The following is a 27,325-nucleotide window of genomic DNA, read 5'->3' as shown; positions in this document are numbered from 1 at the left end:
CCTTTTTCTGCCCGCACCCGGACCGGCTGCATGAAGGGCCGGCTGGGCAGCCCCTCCGTGGGGTGGGGGCGCTGTGGTGGGCTCACCAGGGTGGATGAGATACCCTGGGTACAATTTCACATTGCCTTTGAGGGCATTCCTGTGCAGGTGGGGCACGTTTATAAGGCCTCACGGACCCTTGGGGGCACTCAAATATATTGGGAGGGCTGTGTGGGTAAGGCCTTGGGTGCACAGCACTCTGCTGAAAGAGGCCTAAGAGCCGGCCCTGCTATGCAGTGCTGCTCCTGCATAGGCCCTGCTGTACCAAAGTCCTTCCAGCACAGACCCAGAGCGTGACAAGGTCCTGCCGAGCCCAAACCTGCTGTCCCAGAGCGGTTCCGGGCTGTGTTGTGCCTGAGCCCAGCTGTGCTGCAATGGACTCCCAGGCCCGCTCCCAGCACCAGGCCCAAGCTGGTCCGACAGGCTCGGGGCAGACGGAAGGGAGAGGCCGCCCGCGGCTCAGGAATGTGCAGCCCTTATCTCTGCTCCCCTGCAATCCTGGGGAGGGAATAACTCTCCGGAGTTTGCCTTTCTCTCGCTCTTACTCACCCTCTGCCCTGGGTGGAGCTTGATCCTGCGGGCTCGGAGGTGCCCGTGAATCAGGCTGCAGGCACGTCCAGGGCAGCACAGAGCCAGCTGAGAGAACGACCCGTCACCTGCCCGGCACACCTGGGAAGGTAGGAGAAGTTCAGAGCTCCTGGGGTACCCGAATGGCGGTGTGAAGCGGTGGGCAGGGGCTGGGGAGGTCCATTCCTGCTCCAATGCTTTGGGCTGGGCGCTCAGAATTTGTGGCAGGGAATTTGTGCAGGTGGGAGATGGCTGCTTGGTGGGTTTAGAGGCACATGTTGTGAGTAGTGCAGGGGGGGAAGGAGAGTCCGAGGAGATCACAGAATGGCTTGCGTTGGAAAGGACCACAGTGCTCATCTCCTTCCAACCCCCTGCTATGTGCGGGGTCACCAACCACTAGACCAGGCTGCCCAGAGAACCTATAGGGGTCCATAGGGTGCCATAAGGGATCTATAGGTAGCCGTAATCATAGAATCCTTGAATAGCCTGGGTTGAAAAGGATCACAGTGCTCATCCAGTTCCAACCCTCCTGCTATATGCAGGGTCACCAACCAGCAGACCAGGCTGCCCAGAGCCACATCCAGCCTGGCCCTGAATGCCTCCAAATGGGAGAGGGAATTTGGGAGAGTGAGTGCCGCAGCACAGACGATAGTGTGGCTCATGAGGAAAGGGACCCATCAGTCTCTTGCTCAGGCGACCCATCTCGTCTTCTTGGAGAAGAACCCAACGGGAGGATGTTTCCAAATGTAGCTCTGTCCTTGGGAAGAAATCTCACAGCCTAAATCTGCTTCCCATAGAGAATTAACTGACCTTTTCCTGGGGTGCAGACCCTCATAGAATCGTAGAATAGCCTGGGTTGAAAAGGACCACAGTGTTCATCTGGTTTCAACGTCCTGCTATGTGCAGGGTCACCAACCACTGTGTGCCCCAGATACTGGGTCAGTGTGTGGTAGTAGGGCTGGAAGAGCCCTGCAGAAGGCAAAGAGCCAGGGAATATCTCATGAGGCTCATTGTCCCATGCCTGCTTTGTGCTCATGCTGCATGCATGGGTGTATAGCTGTCTGCCAGCATGGCCTGCAAGCAGCAACGCAGACGTTCATGCACGTACATGCAGAGGCACAGGCAGATGTGTACGGACACATTCACACATGCATATAGCTCATTTTTTCCACAGCTGTGAGCCTGTCTGACTGAACTCTGGTTTTGTGTGTGTGCAGAGAGGAAGGAGAAGGAAGGTTTTGTGTTCTCAGCACTCTAAATTGACTGCAGTCAATGGAGTTCAATTATGGCCTTTGTCTGGCCCCAGGACCCAGGTTCTCTATCATCTACAACGGTTAGAGGAGGAGAAGTTAGAGGAGGAGAAGGCGTCACTTGGAGGGGGGAAGAAGCGCCTATAAAAACTTGCTGAAAGCAGTTAATTGGTGAAAGCTGCAATAAGCTCAGCTGTGATGGAGGACAAACATGCAAACAGCAAACCAGTCTCCATGCAGAGCCATGACAAATACAGTGCAGAACTCTGGTGAGCAGGATCACTTAGCACAGTCTACAGCAGCATGTATTTCCACTATCATAGTACCAGAGTGGGATCATGGCTCAGGAGGCAGACAGTTATCTGCCCTGCCTCATGGCTCAGGCAATTGTTCTGAACAACTGAAACTTAACCAGCAAACTGTGCAGGGTTGGACTTCATTCAGTTTATAAATAAGGGGAACGATTTGGGGCTGCTTTTCAGGCCCCATTTGGCAAACCTTGATGGAGAAGAGTTGTTTTCTACAATGTCAGTCAGGGTGTGGGGGATAGTAAAGGCCCAGGGCTGCGTGCTGTTATCCTCCAAATTGCACCATACATTATTGGGCTTTTTCCTGAAGTTATTCATGTTTTCATGACTGAATGGGAGTGACAGGAAAGAAGGGACAGACTCTTTAGTAGGGTCTGTGGTGATAGAACAAGGGGAGATGGCTTCAGGCACAAGGAGTGTAGATTTAGGTTAGATATAAGGAAGAAGTCTTCTGCAGTGAGGATGGTGAGGCACTGAGCAGTTTACCCAGTGATGTGGTGGATGCCCCATCCCTAGAGACTTCCAAGGTAAGGCTGGAGCAGGTTCTGAGCATCCTGGTGTAGCCATGGTGTCTCTGTGCAGTGCAGGGGAGTTGGACTGGATGGCCTTTAAAAATCCCTCCCAACTCTAAGGACTCTGATTCTGTCAGGCTGAAAGAGAGTGAATTTGGCGTAAGCATTGCTTTTCCATCAGGTAACCTCTCTGTAGAGGACTCGTTTACATGCAGAATCTCAGTTTTCAGTCCTTCTCAGCACACAGCAGTAGCTCTAAATATTGTTTTGCCCCAGTGACTGCCTGCGCCACTGCACAGTCTTTATTATTGCATAAGAGTTAAGACTGACAAGCTGAAGCACTTTCTCAGTAACCACTTCACAGGGAAAATTACAACATGTAACTTTTCTTCTCCTTTGCCCTTCCACTGCCCCATAGGAGGATCTCCTGGACCTTCTCCTATGAGGAAAGGTTGAGGGAAATGGGCTTGTTTAGCTTGGAGAAGAGAAGGCTCTGGGGAGACCTCACTTTGGCCTTCCAGTACTTGAAGGGAGTGTATAAGCAGGAGGGGGGATGGCTGTTCACAGGGGTGGATGGTGACAGGACAAGGGGGGATGATTTTAAACTGAGACGGGAAGTTTAGGTTGGATATTAGGAGGAAGTTTTTCACCCAAGAGGGTGGTGACGCACTGCAACAGGTTGCCCAAGGAGGCTGTGGATGCCCCATCCCTGCAGGCATTCAAGGCCAGGCTGGATGTGGCTCTGGGCAGCCTGGCATGGTGGTTGGTGACCCTGCATATAGCAGGGGGTTGGAACTGAATGAGCGCTGGGGTCCTTTTCAGCCCAGACCATTCTAGGATTCTGTGATTTTGAATGAATGTTTCATTTTGATTCTGCAGTAGTTAATATCAAGGATCCTTTGCACTGACAGACAGAGGTGAGTGGGAGTCCAGGAGGCATTCAGCAGTGCTGAAAGGTTCCCATCTCTGCTGTACCACTTGCTGGTAGCATGCAGTCTCCAAACAAACAAAGGTGACATTTTGCTCACCTTGGACATTTTGTTTCTTTCATCGCTTCTTAAGGTGAAGTAGAACATGTGTGCAGTATGGGAGATCAAGCTGTTATCTCTAGAAGTTCAGTGAGTGAAATGAATGAATGACTTGAAGCAATTTATTATCTGGTGACTGCGACTCCGGGTGAAATGAAATTCCTAAACCACAGCAGACAAACACAACATCTTTTAAAATGATGGCTGTGATGCGCATAAAACCACTTAGAGCCAAGAGTGGGCTCCCATTTGCTCATTTGACATGGGGTTGTTAGCAGGGGCTGATCAGATGGCCACAAGTGGAAGCCTGGAGTTGCATACAGTATTGTGACAGGAATAACAGATTTCCTATTGTTATCTTCCAAACAGAAACTTTGACAGCAATACAGGCATTGAGCCTACAACTGAGAGAGCCTTAGAATGAGAGCACTGAGAGACTTCAGCAGAAAATACAGACAGGAAGATTGGAAGAGAGCTGTGGTCCAGCATCCCTTGCTGTAGCTCTTGTGAAGTTTCCATGGCAGTATGTTATGTCTAAACCAGGAAATCCTGGGGTGCACTGAAAACTGAGAGTGCTCCATGCAGATCACTGTGAGACTGGCAAGTAAGCTGAGAGGTCCTTTCTGGGTAGAAGTAAAATCCTTAGTTGAGAAGTGCATACAGGAGCAGGTCCCAGATGGGCCGAGCATAGCTGTCACTGTTAATGGCCTGCTTCAGCAGGATTAGAAAGCACCATCCATCCATCCATTGCACGGTGCAGAACTAAAGAACCAAACATACCTTAAACCATAGTTCAGAAGACAGATCCCTTCCCACTCTTCTATCTAATACAGCATTTCCTTGAGAGCAAGTCAATGTTTTCCATGTCCCGTTACCATGCCAACCATAGGCATGACCATAGGCATCACTGTGCTCTCCTAAAAGTTACTCTCACAGAACATGAGCAGTCTGCTCTCCCGTCTTCTATTTTATCAAGCCAAAGGCACATTTTTAAATCACTTGTTTCTAAGCTTTGGAGGTTCAGGACGTTGTGGGAACCTGACAGTTCTTCACTACCCACCATACAGTGGTGTAAGTGATGTCATTTAATAGGAGCCAGCTGTGGCCCACTCACTCCTTTGGGATCACAGCTGAGAAGTCTCTCCTTTTCATTGTTCTCCAGGATATATCCTTGATGGCACTCAGAATCATTTTGGTTCACTCCTTCAGTGGCATTTGGCAGTCCCTCTCATGCTGACAGCATGAAGTGGTTGTGCAGCAGTGTTGGGAGTCTGGCAGGCAAAAGTGAATCATTTTGGGTTGCCTTCTCCTCTTGATGGTGCCCAGCCAACAAAACCAAGGCGTGTAAGCCCAGGAGGTTGTGCATATACTTGCCTATAAGCGTGGGGTCACGGGCAGAGATCATTTTCTACCACCCCTTTCCAAGCAGTGTGGAACAGCCACTGCTTGTCAGGCAATCTCATCTGCTTGTGCATGGAGTGCTGTGGAAGCCTCAGCTTTTGGGAGTGTCTGGAAGCAGAGAAGCAGGTCCAGCCAGGGAAGGCATCACCTGAGAGAGGCAGAGTGGGAACTCGCTGTGCAGGCAGAACGCGTCACAACAAGCACTGCAGTCAGCACTGCAAAGGCAGATAAAGCTGCCCGAGGTGCTGAGGCATCACCAAGGCTGGCATTAAGCAGCAGCAGATGGAAGGGAAACATCGAACCAGTTTCCTTTTGCTTAGGTGGAGAAATAGAGTCCGTCTCAATTCAGTTTTGATTCACACCTGATGTTTCATTCAGGAGAATGAAGAAAAATGCGTGTCTTTTTTTGGTTGCTGTTTAAATGCTTTGTGGCCTTGTCTTCATCCTTCACTCACTTTCTGAGACTGGAATTTCACACTGCTCTTCTGGAAACCAGGTGAAACTCCATTGAAACGTGTCCAGTGAGGCTGTGGATGTCCCTCCCTGGAAGCACTCAAGGCCAGGCTGGATGGGGCTGTGAGCAGCCTGGGCTCTGGGGGCTGTCCCTGCATACAGCAGGGGGTTGGAACTACGTGGTCTTACAGGTCCCTTCCAACCCAAACCATTCTGTGTCTCTATGTCTGAGGCATCAAATGAAGCACAAGCTAACAAGCTCTACATATACATATTTAGTTTCTGCTCTTGGTTTAGAGGTAAAAGGAGGACTTTTACATCTGTAATTTTCCCCTCTGCCTAAGATTAAATGTGTCCTTATGACTGAACATTTGTCTCTGCAGAGATACGTGCAGGCTGTGCCCACATCACCTCCTGCTGTTCTCACTGTGGAGTGGGCAGTGCTTGTGATGAGTATCAGGCTGATAAAGGTGCTCCCAATTACACCAATGTGAACAGAACCAGAGGAAGGTTCTGTAGAAGACTCCCTCCTCAAAACAGCCCCTGGTAACTGAATGAAGAGCTGCATCTCCTTTCTCTCCTCCTGTTTCTCCTCTGCAATGTAGGGACAAGGGGGAATGGTTTGAAACTGAGACAGGGGAGGTTTAGGTTGGATATGAGGAGGAAGTTTTTCACCCAGAGGGTGGTGACGCACTGGAACTGGTTGCCCAAGGAGGCTGTGGATGCCCCATCCCTGCAGGCATTCAAGGCCAGGCTGGATGTGGCTCTGGGCAGCCTGGACCCTGCCCACAGCAGGGAGCTGGAGCTGGATGAGCACTGTGGGCCTTTGCAACCCAGGCCATTCTGTGATTCTATGTGTTCTGCATGAGGAGGGCAGATTGCCTACAGAGGTGCAACCAATGCGGTGTCTTTGGGAAGGCCCGAGCAGATGGGTGGGGGAGGCCTTCACTACTGAGGTGAGATCCTTCCTCTCATCAGCCCATTTTATCGGCTTTCATCTCCCACTTGTCAGGTTTTCAGCAAGCTCCTTCGTGCTTTCCTTCATCCTCTGCCCCTGAGCATGGGAGGAGCTGTTCATAAGCAGCTACAAAGTCTGCCTTCTCCTTCAGCTTCTTCCTGCACAGAAATGTCTGTGCTATATTAACATGCTAATCAGCAACTTCTGAGGAGCAGTGTTGAATAATTCTTTATATTGCCCTCTCCCTATCTGTGTTCATTATTGCCTGGTGGACTGGGAGGAGGAATTTCTTGGGGAAGAGCTCAGATCTGTAGTTTGGGTTCATTCATTACCTGCTGTGGTGAGGTTCTAATTGGTGCTTTTGGAAAGCTACTCTAGAATCTATGTAACAAATAAATTCACAGCTGTGTCCTCTTGTTCCATGCACCCTCAGTGGTGGAGCGTGATACTCCCGGTGAGGCTTCTCATCTGTTTCATGCAAGTTACTTTTCTTTGGGCAGTGGGATAGCTCTTACGTTACGAAACTCCATCCAGATTTTGTTTCCCTTATCTCCCTGCAGAAGCTGGCTGTAGTATAGTGCTCATAAGCCACTTAATTGCACAGCAGATGATGCATGCAGTGCTACATTCGCACATCTCCCTGTTCCTTTGCACCCCTTGGATATCTTTCCCTTTCATCTGTTTGCCATGTTTAATGTGGTTTAGATTATGAGAGCTGCTTAAGCAAGGACGAATTTAGTGGTTGCTGATGCTTCATCTGCCTGACTCCCAACCAAAACCTTTTGCTGTAACTGAAAATTGAACCAAAGCAGCATGGGTGTTTGCCTGTCCCCACCTGGGATTCAGGGAATTCAATTGCTTGTTGCTGGGGCAGTTCAGAAATGGGAGAAATGAAAGGAAATTAAAAAGAGATTTGTAATCCTGTTTTATCCACTAGCAGGATGCTCCTTGCTCTGTAGTAGTCTAAAATCAAATGGAAAGTTATGAAAGAAACAGAATGTAAAGGGTTACTCTGTGCTGGTGTGGCCTCACCTCGAGTGCTGTGTACATCTTTGGGTGCCATAGCATAAGGAGGACATAAAAGTATTAGTAAGCATCCAAATGAAGGCTGCAGGGATGGCGAGGGTGTGGAGGGGAAGATGTATGAGGGGCAGCTGAGGTCCCTTGGTTTGTTCAGCCCAGAAGGAGGCTGAGGGGAGGCCCAGTGTATCCTCAAAGAGGCCAGCAGGGTCAGTGTTAGGAAAAGGTTCTACACCAGAGGGAATGGAACAGCCCCAGAGGGCAGTGGGAATGCCCTGAGATGATGCAGCGCTCAGACGTTGGGTTTGGGGCAGATTGGGGCAGCGCTCAGACGTTGGGTTTGGGGTTTTGAGTGGTCCTGTGTGGGGCCGTGCATTGGGCTCAGTGATCCTTGTGGGTATGATTCTGTGATGGTAGCACTGTGAGTAAGGCTGTACTTCACACTCAGCTTGGAGCTCCAATCCCACAACTTCCAAAAATGATGTGGGAGGAGAGAATAATTCAGAGGGACTAAACCAGAGGATTGCCAGAGACACAGAACATGCAAGAAAGAGCTGAATAAGGTGGTATTGTCCATCTAGAAATGAGATGATTGAGTTGATGCATACAATCAGTGTGGCACAATGAGGTTCAGTAGGTACTGATTTTCCTATCCAAAGCAAAAAACAAATGGGTGGCGGGTTCCAAAGCAAAGGAGGCTGTTGTTTGCAGCTGAGCTGTAAAACTTCTGCCTCTGGCTGCTGTAGATACTGAGATTATAGATGGATTTGGGGAAACTTTGTGAGTTGATGGCAGCAAAGTCCTTTGAAGTCATTAAAGCATATCTGGCTCAGGACGTTTGTGTGCCTCGAGAAGCTAAAATTGAGTTTGGGAAGCTGGTGAAGCATAAATGCTCATCTTATCTCTGTGTGTTTTCCATGTTATTGACTCTTAGATCCTTTTGCAAATGGGATTCTGGACTACCAGAATATTTAGTCTGATCCCATACAGTGGATTTCATGTTCTCCCTTCGTCATTTGGTTTCAGAAACATACAGTAAAGGGAGGGTTCAGGCAGTGAGAATGAGTGTTGGATACCAAACATCTGGGGACTCTTCGTTTAGACAGGCCAGAAAGTAAAGACCTTTAGTGCTGAGGAGTACCAAGCATAGTGTACTGTATGGAATGGGATTGGGAAAACCTATAATCTTTATGGAGGATTACGACCTAAATCAACATCGCTCATATGAGGAAGAGTCATCATAGCAGTTTAATGAGAGAAAATTGCTTGACATGTGTTATTTCAAATACGGTTTCAGATTAAGGACTTGGCCACCCACAAAAACACTGTATAGTGAGGTGTGTCATCACAGAGTGGCTTTTTACAGGGCTGCCTGTGTGTAGATACCCTGTGGTAAGTGCAGGGCACTGCAGTTCACTTCCATTGCAGAGGTAATTACCTTTCACTCCTGGTGAGGAAAGTGCACGGCAGGCATTGCCGTGAGATTCCTACAAACACAGCTTACTTCACACTAATTGTGTGATGAGTCCATAATCTACCAGCTATTAGCTAGATGAGTATGCTACAGTCATTTCAGTGTACAAAAGCAGATTGCTTTCAGAAGGCCGTTGATAAGATCTGTCACAAAGCTTTCTGAAAATAATCATAGATTGGCCTGGGTTGAAAAGGACCACAATGCTCATCTTGTTCAAACCCTCTGCTATGTGCAGGGTCACCAACCACCAGACCAGGCTGCCCAGAGCCACATCCAGCCTGGCCTTGAATGCCTGCAGGGATGGGGCATCCACAGCCTCCTTGGGCAACCTGTTCCCATATCAGTGATAATGAATACTGGGATCATAGAATTCAGAGAGAAATGCAGATAATTCTGAAACAAAACCTCTCCAATCCAGCTGAAAAGCCAGAGTAATGCAAATGAAACTATGTGCTGCTGGTGCAGGGTTTATTCATACAGTTATATGCCCTTTGGATTATAAATAGTTTTGGTCGGTGATGGTTTGAGTATATTTATTATAATAACCCCAGACTTTCCCAGGTAATTTAAAGTGCTGCTTTCTGAAATATGATTAGAAATCCTATGTTATGTTAATAGGTTTTCTGTTGAGATGCTGTCAATCATTAAAGAGAAGGTATTAATGCTCACTGATAGCAGACATCCCAGCAGTGGGGTCTGCTCCTGGTGCTGCTCAGGAGGATGCTGAAATGTTCAGGTTGTCATTAAGCAGTCCTGCTAAACTGCAGTGATAGCGTAAAGCTTTAGGAAATGGTAAATATCAGTAAAGGCAACATCACAATCTGATGGAATGTACTTTAAGATGAAGAACAATGTACCGAAATCCAGAATGAAGGTTAGAACTGAAGCCATTTTGCTGCGATGTGCAGTGTAAGATAGAGGCACCATTAGGGCACTTTTCCTTCTGGAGGAAGAAGATGAATGACATTTTGAGAGGAAGTCTAAAGAATTCGTGACAGAAAGGCACAAACATTGTCCAGGGACAATAAACAACAGAAAATCTGTTGGGTTTAGCATGGATGGAGCTCAGCAGTGGTGCACGCTGCACTGGAACAGACAAAGGTGTGGCACTGGGTAATCTTCCTACTTTGCTAATGGAGGCATTGAGACAATTAAAATTGGAAGGTGAAGATTAATTTGACTTTGAAATGAGATTCATTGTTACTGAGGAAAGGCTGTGATGGCTGAAGCAGGTTGCTAAGAAGTGGGGCTGTGTGCTGCCTGCTAGCCATGGCTATTGCTTCTCCTCTTATAGATCGAAATAGAAGTGATGTACTTCCCAAACTGAAGTCTTGTCTGAAGCACCTGGCAAGTGGTTTTCCTCATGGCGCAGCCATATGACTGTATGTTATATATGTATGTTATAGTCAGTGCTAAGCCAATGGTTTGCAGTGCTATATAAGATAATAATCCACTCTGTGTACTCTTCATTAAAAGGAAGTTGTGATATTGAGTGGGCAGCAGACATTGCAAAATGGAAATGCATGCTTTAAAGTATTAAGCTTATAGAGACCCAGATCAGCCCATAAAATGCTGACAATTAGGATTGTGTTGATACCCAGATACCCAAAATGTCAGTGATATTATTCCTCTCTGTTTAAAGTCGTAAAACAAAAGCACGAATAATGAGGCTGTTAGGTACTTGATTTTTGTGAAAGCCAAAAGAAATAGAAGGCGCCCATACAGAGCGCCGTGGGTCAGTTGGTAAACTGATGCATCAGAACATGTAGCTTAAACAGCTAATAATCAAGAATCCATTTCATAGGTAGAAAAAGGAGATTGCATCTCAACAACACCTCAAAACGTAACAGGTGTCAGAATAAGCAATGAGCTGAAGTTCAGTGAAGATCAATACACACCGATGTAAAATCAGGAGTAAGGAAGTAGCTTCATTTTAAATATGCTGTTTCTTATGCAGGCCAGAATGCCATGGGCCCTCCTGGCCACCTGGGCACTGCTGCAGATCAGACCTCACTTTGGCCTTCCAGTACTTGAATGTAGCATATAAACAGGAGGAGAATGACTGTTTGTGAGGGTGGGCAGTGATAGGACAAGGGGGAATGGTTTGAAACTGAGACAGGGGAGGTTTAGGTTGGATATTTGGATATTTTCATGCAGAGGGTGGTGACGCACTGGGACAGGTTGCCCAAGGAGGCTGTGGATGCCCCATCCCATTTGGAGGCATTCAAGGCCGGGCTGGATGTGGCTCTGGGCAGCCTGGTCTGCTGGTTGGCGACCCTACACACAGCAGAGGTTTGGAACTGGATGAGCACTGTGGGCCTTTTCAATCCAGGTCATTCTATGATGATTCTGTGAAATCAAGAAGTTTATTTTCTGCCTGGCAGCTTTGAGCCACTCGTGACCAAATGTGTCTGTATTGGATGGCTCTCGTTGCGTATGCAGTCAATTTTGTTGGCATATAAGAGTGCTCTGGGGTATCTGAAACATAGCAGATGTGGCACAAAGCCCTGTGAGAGACTCAGCCTTTCTCAGCCAGCAGCTGGAAGCCAGGAAAAGTGCCCGAGGGTACCACTGGTGGCATTAAATGGCTGAACTGCTCCCCTTCTGCTAGTTAGTTTGCACTTATTTATGTTCAGCTTATCAGACACTGAAGGGCTCACATTGGGATTGTTTCTCTTACTGCCTGATATGTCTGCTTGGATATTGCTAAAACAACAGGGACTGCAGAGCAGTTAATGAGTAGTATTAGCCAGTGTGCTTAATGGCCTGAAAGAAATTCTTGGGTCCCATTCTGCTGCGTTCTGCTTATAAAAAGGAGTTTAGAACAATTTCCAGACCATATTGGCGGGATCAAACAGGGCCTTTGCTTTCTTGTGCAGTGTAGGGGTGGAATTCTTGTGTGCTTCATCTTTCCAGTCCCCTTCTGCTATTTCATTATAGGTTTTATCACTTTGGTGCTACGGATCTTCCTTCAGAATGTGGCACAAGGATGGATGGAGGGATGGTCAGCGGCTCTTTGTGGGGGATCCTTTGTCACATGGCTGCATTTCAGCTGCAGAAGCTGGAGGAGCTGCCTGATATGAATGCAGTGCGTGACCACCCTCTGTGTGAAAAACCTCCTAATATCCAACCTAAACCTCCCCTGTCTCAGTTTAAAACCATTCCCCCTCGTCCTACCAACAGCCTCGAGAGTTGGTTGTGTATATATCCGTAGGGAAGTATCACCACAGCCTCCGGGCCCAGTGAGGGTTTGGAAGGGTTGGAGCTTCTGTATAGAGGGGAAAAAGCTTGAGCAAATGAACATAATAATAATACTCTGATTGAGGACTGCAGGCTTTACACACTGGAACAGGTTGCCCAAGGAGGCTGTGGATGCCCCATCCTTGCAGGCATTCAAGGCCAGGCTGGATGTGGCTCTGGGCAGCCTGGTGTGGTGGTTGGTGACCCTGCAGATAGCAGAGAGTTGGAACTGGATGAGCATTGTGGGCCTTTTCAACACAGGCCATTCTGTGATTCTATGACCATCATTTTACCCGCTGTGTCAAACACATCAGCCAGCTGCCCAGGCCAAAAGGATGCTGTGCGGGCAGGAATTTGTTCCTGCAGTGATAATGCAGCGATATTCTGTATGACAGTCTTCCTTAAAGCTACTGGAGTAGAATCGTAGAATCATAAATTGGCCTGGGTTGAAAAGGACCGCAGTGATCATCTGATTTCAGCCCCCTGCTCTGTGCAGGGTCACCAACCACCAGACCACTGGTTTCTAGTTAGCAGCTGTTAGCACTTACATGGCTAGAAAAGCAGTTCAGTGCTGTGTAAGGTGATGTGATGTGCTTCGTGTGCTTTCTGCATGCTGCAGAATTGGCTGCCATTCATTAATTTCCCAGTCTGCAGCAACACAATGGCTGGCATGAAGAACCTTGCTTTGTCTCCATGTATACAATCAATATTGTCTATGTCCATGGAACCATTTTAAGCCCTAAAAAGTACCAGGAGTTTCTGTGAAGAAATACCCCAGGAATGCATAGCATTGTCACCAGCCCAGTAAACATCCTCCAGCTCCTCACATGCTGCTGTTCCACAGTGAGCATGTCCCATGCTTTGCATGGCAAAAGATGCACAGAATGAGCAATATGCTTTCAAAACCATTTCCTGTGCATGCAAGCAGCAGAGAAGTCAGCTGCAGCTTCAGGTATTATCTTGCTTCACATATGATCACGATAAACATGAGCTGATGGATGAGTGCAGTCCTACAGAAGTGACTTGGGTACCTCCTGAGCAGAAGTTGCTCCAAATGGTAATGCACTGTGATGCAGCAGAAGCACAGCTTTGGATTCCACACACCTCTGCAGGTACCCTCCTGTTCTGCCCACCTTGCAGACTTCATCTCAGCTCTTAACTCCCTGCAACAAATGGAGCAGGAGAAATGGGGAGGGAGGTGTTGGCCTCTTCTCCTGTAGGCACCTCTGTGCATTGCAGGGCAGTTGGACACAGTGACCTTTAAAGGTCCCTTCCAGCCCTAAGGATTCCATGATTCTGTGATAAGCAGCTCCTCATTCCCTATCAAACCTGTGGCAGCTGTCAGGCAGGAGTTCCAGAAGGACCAAAATGAAGGAAATATGCAGCAGAAGTAAAGCAGGGAGAGAGCTCTGTGAGATAGACAGCCCATGTGGGACCTTGCTTGGAACCCATTGACAAAGGCTCCCATTCAGTTTAGATGCAAGTCTTTGCTTTTATGCGTTTGTTCTTCTCAGGAGAATTTACCGAATCCTTTCTCAGATTTCCTGAATCCAGAGTGGAGAGATGATGGCAGACATCATTTATTGGCATTCTTGCATGATGGATGGAAGATTAATCCTAGAAGGTTATGGTATCATTGATAACAAAGGGGGAACTCCATGAGGTGTTGCCTTATTGCTTAAACTTCACGTGCAAATCAAATCTCTTCCTATAGCTTCTCTCAGTGCAGCAGTGTGCTCTTGCAGCTCAGAAAGAAAATGGTGTCCTGTGCTCCATCAACAGAGGGATGGCCAACAGCGACAGGGATTGTCCCCCTCTGCTTTGCTCTTACGAGGCCTCACCTGCAGTGCTGTGTCCAGGTGTGGAGTCCCCAGTACAAGAAGGACGGAGAGCTGTTGGAGAGGGCCCAGAGGAGGCCACAAAGATGCTCGGAGGGCTGCAGCACCTCCCCTACAAAGACAGGCTGGGCTTGTTCAGCCTGGAGAAGAGAAGGCTGCAGAGTGACCTCATTGCAGCCTTTCAGTACCTAAAAGGAGACCATAAACACAAGGGGAGTCAACTGTTTGAAAGGGCAGATAACAGCAGGACAAGGGGAAGTGGTTTGAACTTGAAGGAGGGGGGACTGAGGTTGGATGTCAGGGTGAAGTTCTTTACTGTGAGAGTGGTGAGGTGCTGGAACAGCTGCCCAGAGAGGCTGTGGATGCCCTGTCCATCCCTGGAGGTGATCAAGGCCAGGTTGGATGGGGCCCTGGGCAGCCTGGGCTGGTATTAATGTGGAGGTTGGTGGCCCTTCCTGTGGTGGTGGTGGGGTTGGATCTTCATGATCCTTGAAGTCCCTTCCAACCCAGGCCATTCTGTGATTCTGAGGTGCAGACAGTTGTTCCATTTCTGATATACAAGCATTGCCTTGCCTGTGTTGTAGGACCCCATCATACTGAATGCCTTCCAGGTAGATCCCAAGAATGGCTGTAATGCTTTAACTCACCAGAATCCCATTCTGTATGTTATTATTTTTTTTCCTAAGAGCTGCAGAATATTTAAGAAGACTCCTGCTTAGGGGTTGTGTAATCTGCTTGCAAACAGACGTACTGCTGTGTGATTGATTTGCAAGGAGGGGATTTCAGAAGCATCCTAAAAGTCAGCTGACGTTAGCATTTCCTCACACTTCCATTCTGGGTAATCTGATGACTTCTGGAGGGAAAAGAGCTCTTTTTTACAGCTTTCCTGCCTCTCCTTGGGAACAGCACAACAGTCAAATGCCGCTACTCCTAATTCATGGCACTCACTTGTGAGGGACTCTCCTTCTATCACTGCAGCTCTGGAGCATGTAGGCTTATAGTGGCAGATCCATAACTTCTGTTTGTTTTTGTTTTTCACAGTTCTCAGATTTGTGCATCTGCTTCTGAAGGACTTGAGGAGCTGAATGGCAGAGCCTTACCAGGCAGGCACAGCAATGGCACACTCAGCAGACGGCAGCTGCTCTGCATGCAGGGTCTGATGGTGCTTCCTCAGCACTGCCTTACAAGAAGGAGCTGTCTGGACACAGCATCTCCGTCCCCACTTCTCACCCCGTGAGCCCAGCAGGGTGACGGTGCAGATCTTCTTGCCTTGTTACTCAGCTGCAGGACCGGTGACGCTCCAGAGTTCGGTGTGATCCAGTTCAGGTGTTTGCTGCAGCCCTCTGGCTCTGTTTTCACAGGTAAATGTGACGTGGGGAACCGCCTCCCTTCCTCCCCAGCCCCACCTCAGCCCCACTGCTCTGTGTTGTGGGCCCGGCTCTGATCCCCGAGGTCAGCTCTGATCCCTCTGCTGCTTGTCCTGCTGCCAGGTGGGCGACGCTGTGTGCTGTGCAGCAGGAGGGCTGATGGCCCTCTGAACGTCCCAGACTGTGCTGACAAACCTGCTCACTGCCTGCCCTCAGGCCACACCGCACCCTGGGCCCAGCCCACAGAGCCAAGCAGACACCCCATGGCTTTCCCAGCCTAAGCTGACACTCCTTAAAGCACACGCAGAGAAATGACAGCTTCCAACACGTATGTGCAGAGCCAACGCCCTCCTGGAAGGCTGTTTTTGCTGTGGCAGCACAACTGGGTGCAGATGTCTGTCCCTGTTTGTCTCATGAGCCTCCTTCCAATCCCTCCTGGGCTGTGATCTCTATATTCAGTCCTACAGGAATTCCTCCAGCTCCGTGTTTGCCCTAAGCCAGCAACTTGAAGAAAAACATAAATATGATTTTGCTTTTTCAGAAAGGCACTTCTTCAGTTGTTCACTTCTTGCTTGTTCATGTTGACAACCAGAAAGCCTGAGGTGACTTCAGGGACTTCCTCCATTGCAAACACAGCCCCACGCAGCCTTCCTTTGTTTCCTGCCCTACCTTTCCAGCCACAAATTGTTATAGTGGGAAAGGGTTCTGACAAAGCATTGCCTGTCTCTCCTGCTCACAGCTGCCTCCTTGAGCACTTCTTGTTGCCCACCAGAGATCGATGGGCCCAGCAAATCATGGTGCTGACCAATATAGACACTTTGAGAAAGCAGGAGATTTTCCTCATACAATGGTCTGGGTTGCAAAGGCTCATCCAGTTCCAACCCCCTGCTGTGTGCAGCGTCGCCAACCACCAGACCAGGCTGCCCAGAGCCACATCCAGCCGCACAGGAGAGCTGCTCCAGCCCTCTGACCATCATGGTGGCCTCCTCTGGACCCACCATGTCCTTTCTGTGCTGGGGGCCCAGGCCTGGACGCAGCCCTGCAGATGGGGCCTCACAAGAGCTGAGCAGAGGGGGACAATCACCTCCCTCTCCCTGCTGGCCACCCCTTTTTAATGCAGCCCAGCACACAGTTGGCCTTCTGGGCTGCAAGTGTACACTCATGTCCAGCTTCTCATCCACCAGGACCCCCAAGTCCTTCTCCACAGGGCTGCTCTCAAGAAGAGCATCTCTTTGTGTCCAACTTACTGTACTCTCTCTCCACTTCCCAGGCTGCAGCTGTTCAACTGACATCCCTTCAGCTCAGGCAGCAGTGCTGTCTCCTGCTGCCATTGCCACCTCCTTAGCCCCACCATGACCACTTCAGCCACTACAGCACCAGCACTGAAACCACACTTACAGCCAAACTGTGCCATCATCATTCATCCTCTCCTGGTTATTTGTTACCCTGCCTCGTGTACCCATTTCCCCCGGCATAGGTGTCCCGTCCAGGTCAAGCAGCACGTATCAGCTTGAGCTTCACACAGTGACTGCTGTGATACACACATACCTCACCAGTGAGACTGACCTTGCTGGTGGAAGTGCCAGCTCACACACCCTCAGTTTATGAGTGGCAGAATTGCTAATAGCAGCAGCTCGTGATTTGCATCGGGATGGATCCTTTATTCTTTTTGTTGTTGGTCTGCAGATTAGTCAGGGAATTTAGTTTGGAACTGACCTGTCTATCTTGACTCAGAGATACTTGGCCTTTGTCAGCAGCAATCAGGAGCTGTGTAAATCCTGGTGAGATATTAATTGCTATGCAATGAGTGTCAAAGGTTTAGGTAGATTCATACGTGCGTTTTAGTACAGCTGGATGCTGTGTTGACGTGAAAACAGTTCTTCATCCTAGGCTGCAGTGATGCTGGAAGTGACAAAAGAGCCAAAATCAGATGAGAAGAAATGCCACACATCAGATTGATGGTCAGAGGGCTGTTCTCCTATGAGTAAAGGTTGAGGGAACTGGGTTTAGCTTGGAGAAGAGAAGGCTGCAGGGAGACCTCATCGTGGGCTTCCAGTACTTGAAGGAAGTGTATAAACAGGAGGGCGAATGGCTGTTTATGAGGGTGGACAGTAATAGGACAAGGGGGAATGGTTTTCAACTGAGGCAGACTGGATAGTAGGAGGAAGTTTTTCATGCAGAGGATGGTGACGCACTGGAACAGGTTGCCCAAGGAGGCTGTGGGTGCCCCATCCCATTTGGAGGCATTCAAGGCCAGGCTGGATGTGGCTCTGGGCAGTCTGGTCTGCTGGTTGGCAACCCTGCAGATAGCAGGGGGTTGGAAATGGATGAGCACTGTGGTCATTTTCAACACAAGCCATTCTGTGATTCTATGATCCTACAATATCAATTTGGTATTTCCTTACCAATAATGGCAAGCAGGGATGCATGGGGAAGAGTGGCAGTACTTCCTCGGAGATCTCTTGTGGTCCACAATTATACCTTTAATGGTCTACAGAGGATTTTCTGCTTAAAATCAGGTTTGTCTCAAGTCTCAAGCATTAGGTTTCCCACAGGCACATCACTGTAAAATACCAAATAAATTAGCCCAGGTTTTCTCAGCCTTAACTCCAGTAGACTGAAGAAGTAATCATGCCCCTTGTTTTCATTTCCTCATGGCTCTCATGAGGACTTCTGAGCATACAGCAGTATGGCACCCTTATACCTGCCTGCATTCCCTTGCTTCTACTCACATATTGAAGTGATGTTAAAGCACAATTTATAAGGATTCAGTGGGGGCATTTCTAGACCTGCATGTGCATTTGCACACCAATTTTATTTTATTATTATTATTTTTGCATCTGGAAATGAGCTTCAGTGGCATTCAGATAATAACCAGCATTGTTGGTTTTCAGAGAAAAAAATGAAAAGATTAAAATAAAAGACAAATTTTAGCTTGGCTGTGAGTAGCCTTTGGTCCAGATGCCCATGCATTGTTTTGTTATGTGATGCCATAATTGATTTGTTTCTCATTTTGCCCCGAAATATTTAGCTACATTAAATTCCTCCAGTGATTACCATCTTTGCCTGCTTTAAGGTGAGCATTAATTATGAATAAACTTTCTGGTAATCCCAGATATGGATACTGATTTCTGGAAGAACTTGAGAGTAGTCCTGATGAGAAGAACCGAGAGGTCCTGGGAGATGAAAAAGTAAGCCAGCATTGTGTGCCTGCAGCCCAGAAGGTCAATAATATCCCAGTCTGCATCAGAAGGGTGGCCAGCAGAGCAAAGGAGGTGATGGTGCCTCTCTGTTCTGCCCCAGATGGAGTATTGCATCCAGGTCTGTGGTCCTCAATGCAGGAAAGATATCAGTATTTTGGGGAGGGTCCAAAGGAGGGCCATGCAGTTCGTCAGAGGGCTGGAGCATCTCTGTTATGGAGACAGGATGAAGGAGCTGGGCTTGTTTGGTCGGGAGAAGAGAAGGCTGCGGGCTGACCCGCATTATGACCTTCCAGTATGTAGAGGGAGATCATAAACAGAAGGAAAAACAACTTTATACATGAGTAGATAGTGATAGGACAACAAGGAATGGCTTTAAGCTGAAGGAGGGAAGATTTAGGTTAGGTGTTGGGAAGTTTTTCACTGAGAAGGTGTTGAGGTGCTGGAACAGATTGCCCAGAGGTTGTGGATGCCCTGTCCATCTGTGGAGGTGTTCAAGGCCAGGCTGGATGGGGCCCTGGGCAGCCTGTGCTGGTGTTTGATGTAGCAGTTGGCCATTGTGCCTGTGGCAGCAGAGTTGGAACCTGATGATCCCTGAGGTCCCTTCCAACTCAAGCTGTCCTATGGTTCTTTGATTCTCCAACATTCTCTTTTGATTTTACCATCGTGACCCCTCAGCTTTCACCACTCATGAGGACAGGTGTATCGTTGAAGTGGACCTGCTGCCATGACAGTCCCTGTTCTCATTGTTGTCTCCTCTTTTCTTACAGCTCTCCCTCCCCTCATGGCTCGCCGATCTCAAAGCTCCTCACAGGGGGACAATCCACTTGACCCTAACTACCTTCCCCCCCATTATAAGGAGTATTACCGCTTGGCTCTGGATATACTCACCGAAGAGGGCAAAGAAAGTTACGAACGCTTTCTGGCAGAGGAGGCGGCCCCTGATTTTCTTTGCAACTCAGAGGTGGATCACATCCTACAGAACCTTCAGAAGCCTCAGTATGCCAATCAGGAAGGTAGCACAGACACGGCGGGTGACAATGATGTGGATGGATCCTCTGGGACATATTGGCCCATGAACTCAGACCTTGCTGTTCCGGAGCTTGACCTAGGCTGGCCCATGGTCTTTGGTTTCAGGGGAACAGAAGTAACAACCCTCGTGCAACCGCCACCCCCTGACAATCCCAGCATTAAGGAAGAGGCTCGCAGAATGATTCGAGCTGCTCAGCAGGTGAGACATGAGAGAGTCCAAGAGCAGAGAGAAAGACTGTAAGTAAGTTTGTGAAAGGATGCGCCGTGTCCTCTGCTAAGTTCCTTAATGTTGCTCTGAGGACCTGAGTCAGAAGAAGGTTGATTCTAAAACTGCTGCTTATTTCATTAAAGCTGGTCTCTGTTCTTTGGATTTGAGAAAAACTGTGTAAGGCCACGATAAAGTACACCAAGAGTTCAGAAAATCACAGAGTAGCCAAGGTTAGAAAGGGACCTCTGGAGGTCATCCAGTCCAGCCTCTCAATCAGAGTCAATTAGAGAAGGTTACTGAGGACATTTCCTTGCGTACATCCAAGAGTGGAGATTGCTGTATTTCTGGGCACCCTGTTGATCTTTAGTCACCCTTACAGTAAGAAGTTTTTCTTCTGTATGAGTGGAACATCCTGCATTTCAGTGTGTGTCCACTGTGTCTTTTCAGTGGGTAACACTGAGATGAGTTTCTCTCCATCTTCCTTACTCCTTCCCACCAGGTATTGTACACTGATAAGAGTTACGAAGGACAGGGAAATTCTACAGAGCTTTGAACCATGGAATCATTTCAGGTAGTTATGGAGAGTGATGAGGGGTTTCCCTTCAGATTAAGCAGCCCCAGTTCCCCTAGATGACACTCACATGCCTTGTTTTCTGGAACTGCTTTCAAAGCTACAATTAAAAGCTACTTCTAAAGGTACTAGTGGCATTTAGAAGTGGCTCTACAGTGGCTGACTCAACATTGGCCAGGACTTTATTTTAAAATGGCAAATATGCTGGAGGGTGTGAGGGGGTAGTGGCCAGGCAGGTCAATGATAATACCTGCCAGTGAGGTTCTGTGACCAAAAAATGTCTGCTGTGACCACTGGATTAATGGATAAGAGAATGATCAGCCTCAGAGAGGATTTTCTCTCACTTTGCACATCGTATACACAATACACATGTCAGATAACAAATCTGTTTCCACTTCTGGAGCCCATTGAATAGGATGTTGAAGTGGAGTCAGTTTAACAGTGCAGCTTTGGAATGTTGTGTGCTGGAGAACATGAACAGTAAGGCTGCAGGCAGGCACAGATCTCTGAAAACTTCCCTGTATTCTTTTCCTAGGTGGTAGCCATAGTCATGGACATTTTCACTGATGTGGATCTGCTGCTTGAAGTGCTGGATGCTGCTTCTCGCAGAGTCCCTGTGTACATCTTGCTCGATGAAATGAACTCTCAGCTTTTCCTTGATACTGCTGCAAAATGCAGGGTCAATCTGAACTATGTGGAGGTGAGCAACCCAAAACCAACCCGACTTATAATTCCCATCCCAAGAGGGGTACATCTGTGGACACAATGGGCTGTTCTTACAGTAAAAACTTGAGAAAGGGGAAATCTGGGCCAGAAAATAGAGAAATATATTTGTGAAGCCAGGAGACCTGGCACAGTACAGGCGTGAAGGCAAAGGGCCCGCTGATAAAAAAGGTTGCTTATGCATTGTGCATGCAGACAGAACAGCTAGTGCTGGAGTATAAGAATGGCGGCAGGAGGGACATTAAGAGAGTATGGGGAAAAAAGGGGGGCAGGGGAAGTAACTGCCTTGTCTGGTTTGCAGTTCCTAAGAGTGAGAACAGTTTCTGGCCCAACCTACTACTGCCGCACGGGGATGTCTTTCAAAGGACACGTGAAAGAGAAATTCCTCTTGGTGGACTGCATGGTGGTGCTGAGTGGCAACTACAGGTGAGAAGCCCTGTGATGTTAATGGCCCAGTGTCACTGAATAATAGACTGTTTGTTTTCTGGGTAATGCCGTTTCAGCTGCTGCTGATAAGGAAGTGTTAAACCTAACTCAAAATAGTGTCACCAACTCTAACCAGACAACCCAGTACAAACCAGAACAGTTGAAAGAGACCCAGCAGTATGTGTTTACCTTTCAAGTGCAAGTTAAATGTATTACCCATTTCTCATGTTTTCTTTAGTAAGGACTACACTATGCTCATAGAATCACCGAATCCTAGAATGGCCTGGGTTGAAAAGAGCCACAATGCTCATCCAGTTCCAACTCCCTGCTATCTGCAGGGTCACCAACCAGCAGACCAGGCTGCCCAGAGCCATATCCAGCCTGGCCTTGAATGCCTCCGAATGGGATGAGGCATCCACAGCCTCCTTGGGCAACCTATTCCTGTGACGAAAATCAGGATGAGTTTCCTCAGACAAGCAGATGGTGAAACATGTAGTTGTGCAGCTGAGTTATTTGATGCTAATGCTATCTTTACTTCTCTTTGTAGTTTCATGTGGTCTTTTGAGAAGATCCACAGAAGCATCGCACACATCTTCCAGGGTGAGCTGGTGGCCAGCTTCGATGAAGAGTTCCGGATTTTGTTTGCACAGTCAGAACCTCTCATTCCTCCAGCCAATGTCTTGGCAAAGGCAGAGAACCCATTTGCCATTACTCCCTTTGGCAATAACATGCCATTCTTTCCTAAAAAATCACCCCTTATGTTCCAGAGGGACGACAACCTTTTTCCCTCCTTTATGGACAGAGTTGATCCAGACAGGTACTTCCTGTCCAATTTCAGGCGAGATGATATGTTACGCCATACCGTGGAGGGGTCAGCCATGCGAATGTACAAGAAGGTAGAGATGGAGAATGCTCAGATGGATCCCGTCAGGGGTTTTCTCCGTTCTAAGCAGTTGGAGTTGGATGCTTTTAAGAGACACAGTTTTGCAGAAGGAACGTTTGAAAATTTTGCTTCTTCTAAGCAGTATGCCAGGCAGATGTTCATGAACAATATGGATGAATTTAAAATCCAGTCTAGTCATTTTCAGAAGGATCAGTTCTACCAGTACCAGTTTGAACACCCCCACCTTTCTGGCAGACCCCAAGGGTTCTTTGACAGAATACGAGGTGGTAGGCCAGGATTCAATGAATTGGAAGAGGGAGGACCTCTACCCTATGGAGAGGGACCCAGATACCCTGAACTTGAATCCGGTTTTCCACAGGAGGGTTTCCCCTTAAGGCTGGATTATGTGCCTTCAAATTCTTCCAGGGAAGTGAGACATGGCTCTGATCAGCTGAACCCTGGAGGCAATGGCCCAATGGGAATGATGCTAAGACGGCAGAATATAGGACAGAAATTTATTTGCCAGACTTCTCCTACACAGAAGCAAAGCCTGGAACAGCGCCTGTTCTTACAAGACAAAGATGAGGACCAAGATCAGGACAAGAACACTCAGGAAAATAGAACAGGTTTACGCAACTGGAGGATTTCTTCATACCTCAGTGCATACCAGTCAGAACCGGAAGAAGGTCTCCCAATGCCTATGGAATCGGAAGCATATAATGATGTTCTTGGGGATCCCCTCACAAAGCACCCCACTGACCTCATCCCAGCATTCAAATCCCCTGTATCTTTTAATAGCAAGTCGCTGGGCATTGAAAATGCCAAAGAATTTGCAGATCCTGAAAGAGGAGGTGAAGAAACACCTATGATGAAACAAGATGCCTTTAGGTCCAGAATAAATCCCTTGATCCAGAGGAGCTCAAGACTCAGGTCCTCTCTGATTTTCAACGCTGCCAAGTTAGATCAGCCTAACACAACAATAGAAAAGGTTCAGATGATCCATAAGGAGCAAGTGTCCAATGAACTGACAAAAGACAATGAAACTATAAAGACAGCCACCTCATCGAAAGTGGCAGAACTTTTAGAGAAATACAAAGCTGTGGGCAAAGACGCCGAGCGAGCAACAGTCACTCACACCAAGGCTGTTTCTAGTTTTCTCCAGGAGGAATCACAGAACGCAGAAAAGAAATGTACAAAATCTGTGCAATATAAGATTCTGGAGAGCAGAGTACTGGAGTCCAAAGACTCCTGCAGTACTTACAAAATGCATGGAGAGACTGACAGACCGTTTGGAATGGCTTCATCAACCCCCCAGCTCCTCGATGCATTGAGTAAAGATCCCTTAGCACATCTGGGCACTAAAGTGGACAAATTATCGTCTCGGTTTTACCCTATAGAAAATAAACCTGCTTTTCCAGAAAAGGAGAGTCTTATATTTGTAGGAGATACTCAGAAATTGGCTCTTCCAGAAAAGAAGGAAAGGGTGACGTTCAAGGAAGACGCTGACAAATTGGTCAGTACAGAACTGAAGAAACCGCAGGTTAGGACGGGTACCACATCAGCTATTGAAAACCTGTCTAAGGGTCAAGGATCTGACAGCTCCCTCAATAAATCTGAGGAAGAGTGTTCAAAACAGGAACAAAATACAATGGAATTTTTAAGAAAAGGATCCCTACGGTTGAAGCAGTTTTTGAACCCAAAAGGTGAAAAGAAATTGGAGGAGGAACCCAGTTCTGAGATTGGAAAATCCGACAAACAGCCCATGGGTCTCAAACGATCTTCCATAGGTGACTGCCAGGAAATGGTGGTGGAAGAAGAAAAGAACCATAAATTTACATCGCCACTTCCTCCCAAAAGCAGCCAACCAACACAGGGCAGATTTCCTTCATCCACAGCCAACATTCTCTACAGCAGCAATCTCCGTGATGACACCAAGGTGATTTTGGAACAAATCTCTGCAAATAGCCAGAAGAACAGAGCCGAACTGGCCAAGCAGCTGCCATCCACCAGTAATCCCGACCTTTCTAAGTCAACTATGAGCTTGGAAAGGAAAACCGAGAAGGAGAAAAGCTGCAACATCCAAAGATCAGAGAGCTTTGGGAGCCAGAAACGAAACCTTCAGCGTCAGCCGTCAGAGGACAGAGATACCCTTCTGAAAAAAATGGAGAATATGCGGAAGGAAAAGAGAGTGTACAGCAGATTTGAGGTCTTCTGCAAAAAGGACGAGCATACAAGTCAGAGTGAGGAGGAGTACGACACAGACGCCAAAGACAAGAAGATGGGAAAATTCATGCCCAAAATCCTGGGGACCTTCAAGACCAAAAAATGATCACAATAAACACTATTTAATTCCATATCATCACTGACTGTCAAAGGCCAATGAGGAAGCAACACATTTATGATGGCTGTAAAGCTCTTCGAGGGTAGCAGGTGGGATATGTTCAGCATTACTCCTATGGCACGATTTGCCCCGTAGAGTCATGTGGTAACAGGAAACCTTATTACAGTATATTTAAAATAAAATTATTACATTGTCAAGATGTTTAAAATAACGATGTCTCTTTATGTTACCTTATTTATATATAGGATCAGGGAGCCTTTTCAGTACTTAAGAAAAATAATTCCACTTTCAGTAGGGAAAGAAACAACAGCAACAACAACAAAGAAAAAGCAGTGATTGAATTCAAGCAAGGAAAGGAAAGCATGTATGCATTTAAAAAAGCAGTTGTTTCTCAGGTGCAGATATCCTTACTTTGCACCTAATGACCGAGCTAATATGGGAGTTACCTTGTTGAAAAATGACAGGAGAAAAACATTTTAAAAGTACCTTTTTTCCCTTAGGTGTGACTGTAGTCTATTCTGGAAGAAAATGCCCAGTTTTCCTATTTGCTGTTTAATGAGCCTATTGGTTAAGTATTATTATTGGTTTGTTTTCTTCTGTATAATGGGAGTGCTTTATCTCACAGCTTCCTTACAGGGCTTTGATATCAATCTTAAGCAGTATTGAACACAGCCCGGACTAATCAGGAATTGCATTTACAAAACCAATCAGGTTTCTGCTGCTATGTTGCACTGTCTGGATGGACGGAAGATGCAGAGGCCAAGAAGCAATTGGACACACAGTTTGAGTTTCTTTTTCCCTCAGCTTGGACTGTATCCATTTTTATATATTTTCTTTATTTTTCCTGGCTAAGGGGATGGGAGAGAAGAATGTTCACACGTGGAAATAGGCTTCTGAATTTCTTGATTGCATTGGCTGGAGTTACATGCTTAACTACTGAGCTGCAAGCTTAGCAAACCTATTGAGGCACATGGCTGATGGAGGGAGGCCGCATCAGTCCCTGAAGGTAACTTTGAGACTGCAGGTGTTCTTTTTAGGATAGCACCTCCCATGGCAGCAGGCTTGATGTACTTTGAGCATCTGTAACAATTTTAGTGCTTATTGAAGAACTTAGGAAATGAAGATATAAAAGGAAATTACCCAGTTTCCATCTTACTACCGATGGTGGTAAAAAACCAACTGTAAGAATCAAGGGAGATTATCATTTTAATATAAGGAATTCTACCTGGAAGTAAATTTGAGAGGAAAAATAGGGTAGAACCAGTCAAAACTAGGGAAAAAACAAAAACAAACAAACCCAAAACAGGCTGAAGTTGCTTTCTTATTAATATCCCGTATTATACAATTGCTGTAATTGTTTGGATTGGCAGGATTTTATCCTGCTCAGCACAGTGTGTTCATTGTACAAATGTGTTCCTGGCCAGAACTGGAATGGCTGATCTCGTGTGGTGCTGAGCTGGTTAGCAGCTGTTGTGGGCTGTATGCAAATACTGCTGAATGAATCATAGTCATAGAATGGCTTATGTTGCAAGGAACCTTACAGATCAATCAGTTCCAACCCCCTGCCATGGCCTTGGTGCCCCCCACCTGCTCAGGCTGCCAGGCACTCATCCATGCCCATGGGCACCTGAATGGGGTACCCACACTTATCTGGACAGCAGTGCCAGGGCTTCAGTGCCTCCTGAGGAACATTTTTCCTCCTACTATCTAATCTAAATCTCCTGCCCCACTGCCACCCTTCTGCTGATGCAGCCCAGGATGCAGCTGGCCTTCTGGGCCACAAGCACACACTGCTGGATCATCAGGGGAGGTTTAGGTTGGATATTAGGAGGAAGTTTTTCACCCAGAGGGTGGTGACGCACTGAACAGGTTGCCCAAGGAGGCTGTGGATGCCCCATCCCTGCAGGCATTCAAGGCCAGGCTGGATGTGGCTCTGGGCAGCCTGGGCTGCTGGTTGTCAGCCCTGCACACAGCAGGGGGTTGGAACTCAATGAGCATTGTAGTCCTTTTCAACCCAGGCCATTTCATGTCCTGTGTTCATCCATCAGGATGCCTAAATTTTTCTCCATACAACTGAATAATTCAGTTGGTAATGACAAAAGCCATTCTAAGGCTGTTACAAAGTTAGTGTTATGGTCCATCGCTTCTCAGCCTGAGACTTGTTCACAGGAAGCATTAGATCATAGAATCACAGAGTCGCCAAGGTTGGAAAAGACCTACAAGGTGCTGGTGCTGCCCTTTCAGTGGACTCACAACCCTAAAATAAGCACCAGCCTCCTGCTGCAGTCAGCGAGACCTGGCAGCTTAAGACTACATGAGTCAACACACTGTAGGATGCTCCTACACAGACCTCTCACTGCCCTGTACTGTATCAGCTGTTCCAGAGATAGCCAGGAATTGCCTATTTTATGAATAAACCAGGATAAAATAGGATTTCCCTGTGAGCTGCATTTCCAACCCCCTTAGGTGACCAGACTGGATACCAA

At 47.4% G+C, this 27,325-nt stretch overlaps 1 protein-coding gene across 1 annotated transcript; it reads left to right on the top strand.

The window, feature by feature from the left end:
* The first annotated feature begins 577 nt into the window (after positions 1 to 577).
* Positions 578 to 24,867, top strand: FAM83H (family with sequence similarity 83 member H). The gene is made up of 6 exons (XM_072329998.1): positions 578 to 716; positions 15,130 to 15,449; positions 19,426 to 19,886; positions 21,002 to 21,166; positions 21,491 to 21,615; positions 22,163 to 24,867. Exons 3-6 carry the CDS (start codon positions 19,440 to 19,442, stop codon positions 24,825 to 24,827), a joined length of 3,402 nt encoding a protein of 1,133 aa, XP_072186099.1. The 5' UTR covers positions 578 to 716; positions 15,130 to 15,449; positions 19,426 to 19,439; the 3' UTR covers positions 24,828 to 24,867.
* Positions 24,868 to 27,325: the final 2,458 nt, after the last annotated feature.

Source organism: Excalfactoria chinensis, chromosome 2, assembly GCF_039878825.1.
Source record: "Excalfactoria chinensis isolate bCotChi1 chromosome 2, bCotChi1.hap2, whole genome shotgun sequence".
Lineage (NCBI taxonomy): Eukaryota > Metazoa > Chordata > Aves > Galliformes > Phasianidae > Excalfactoria > Excalfactoria chinensis.
The sequence above is the reverse complement of the archived record's forward strand: the minus strand, read 5'-3'. Positions and strand labels throughout refer to the sequence as shown.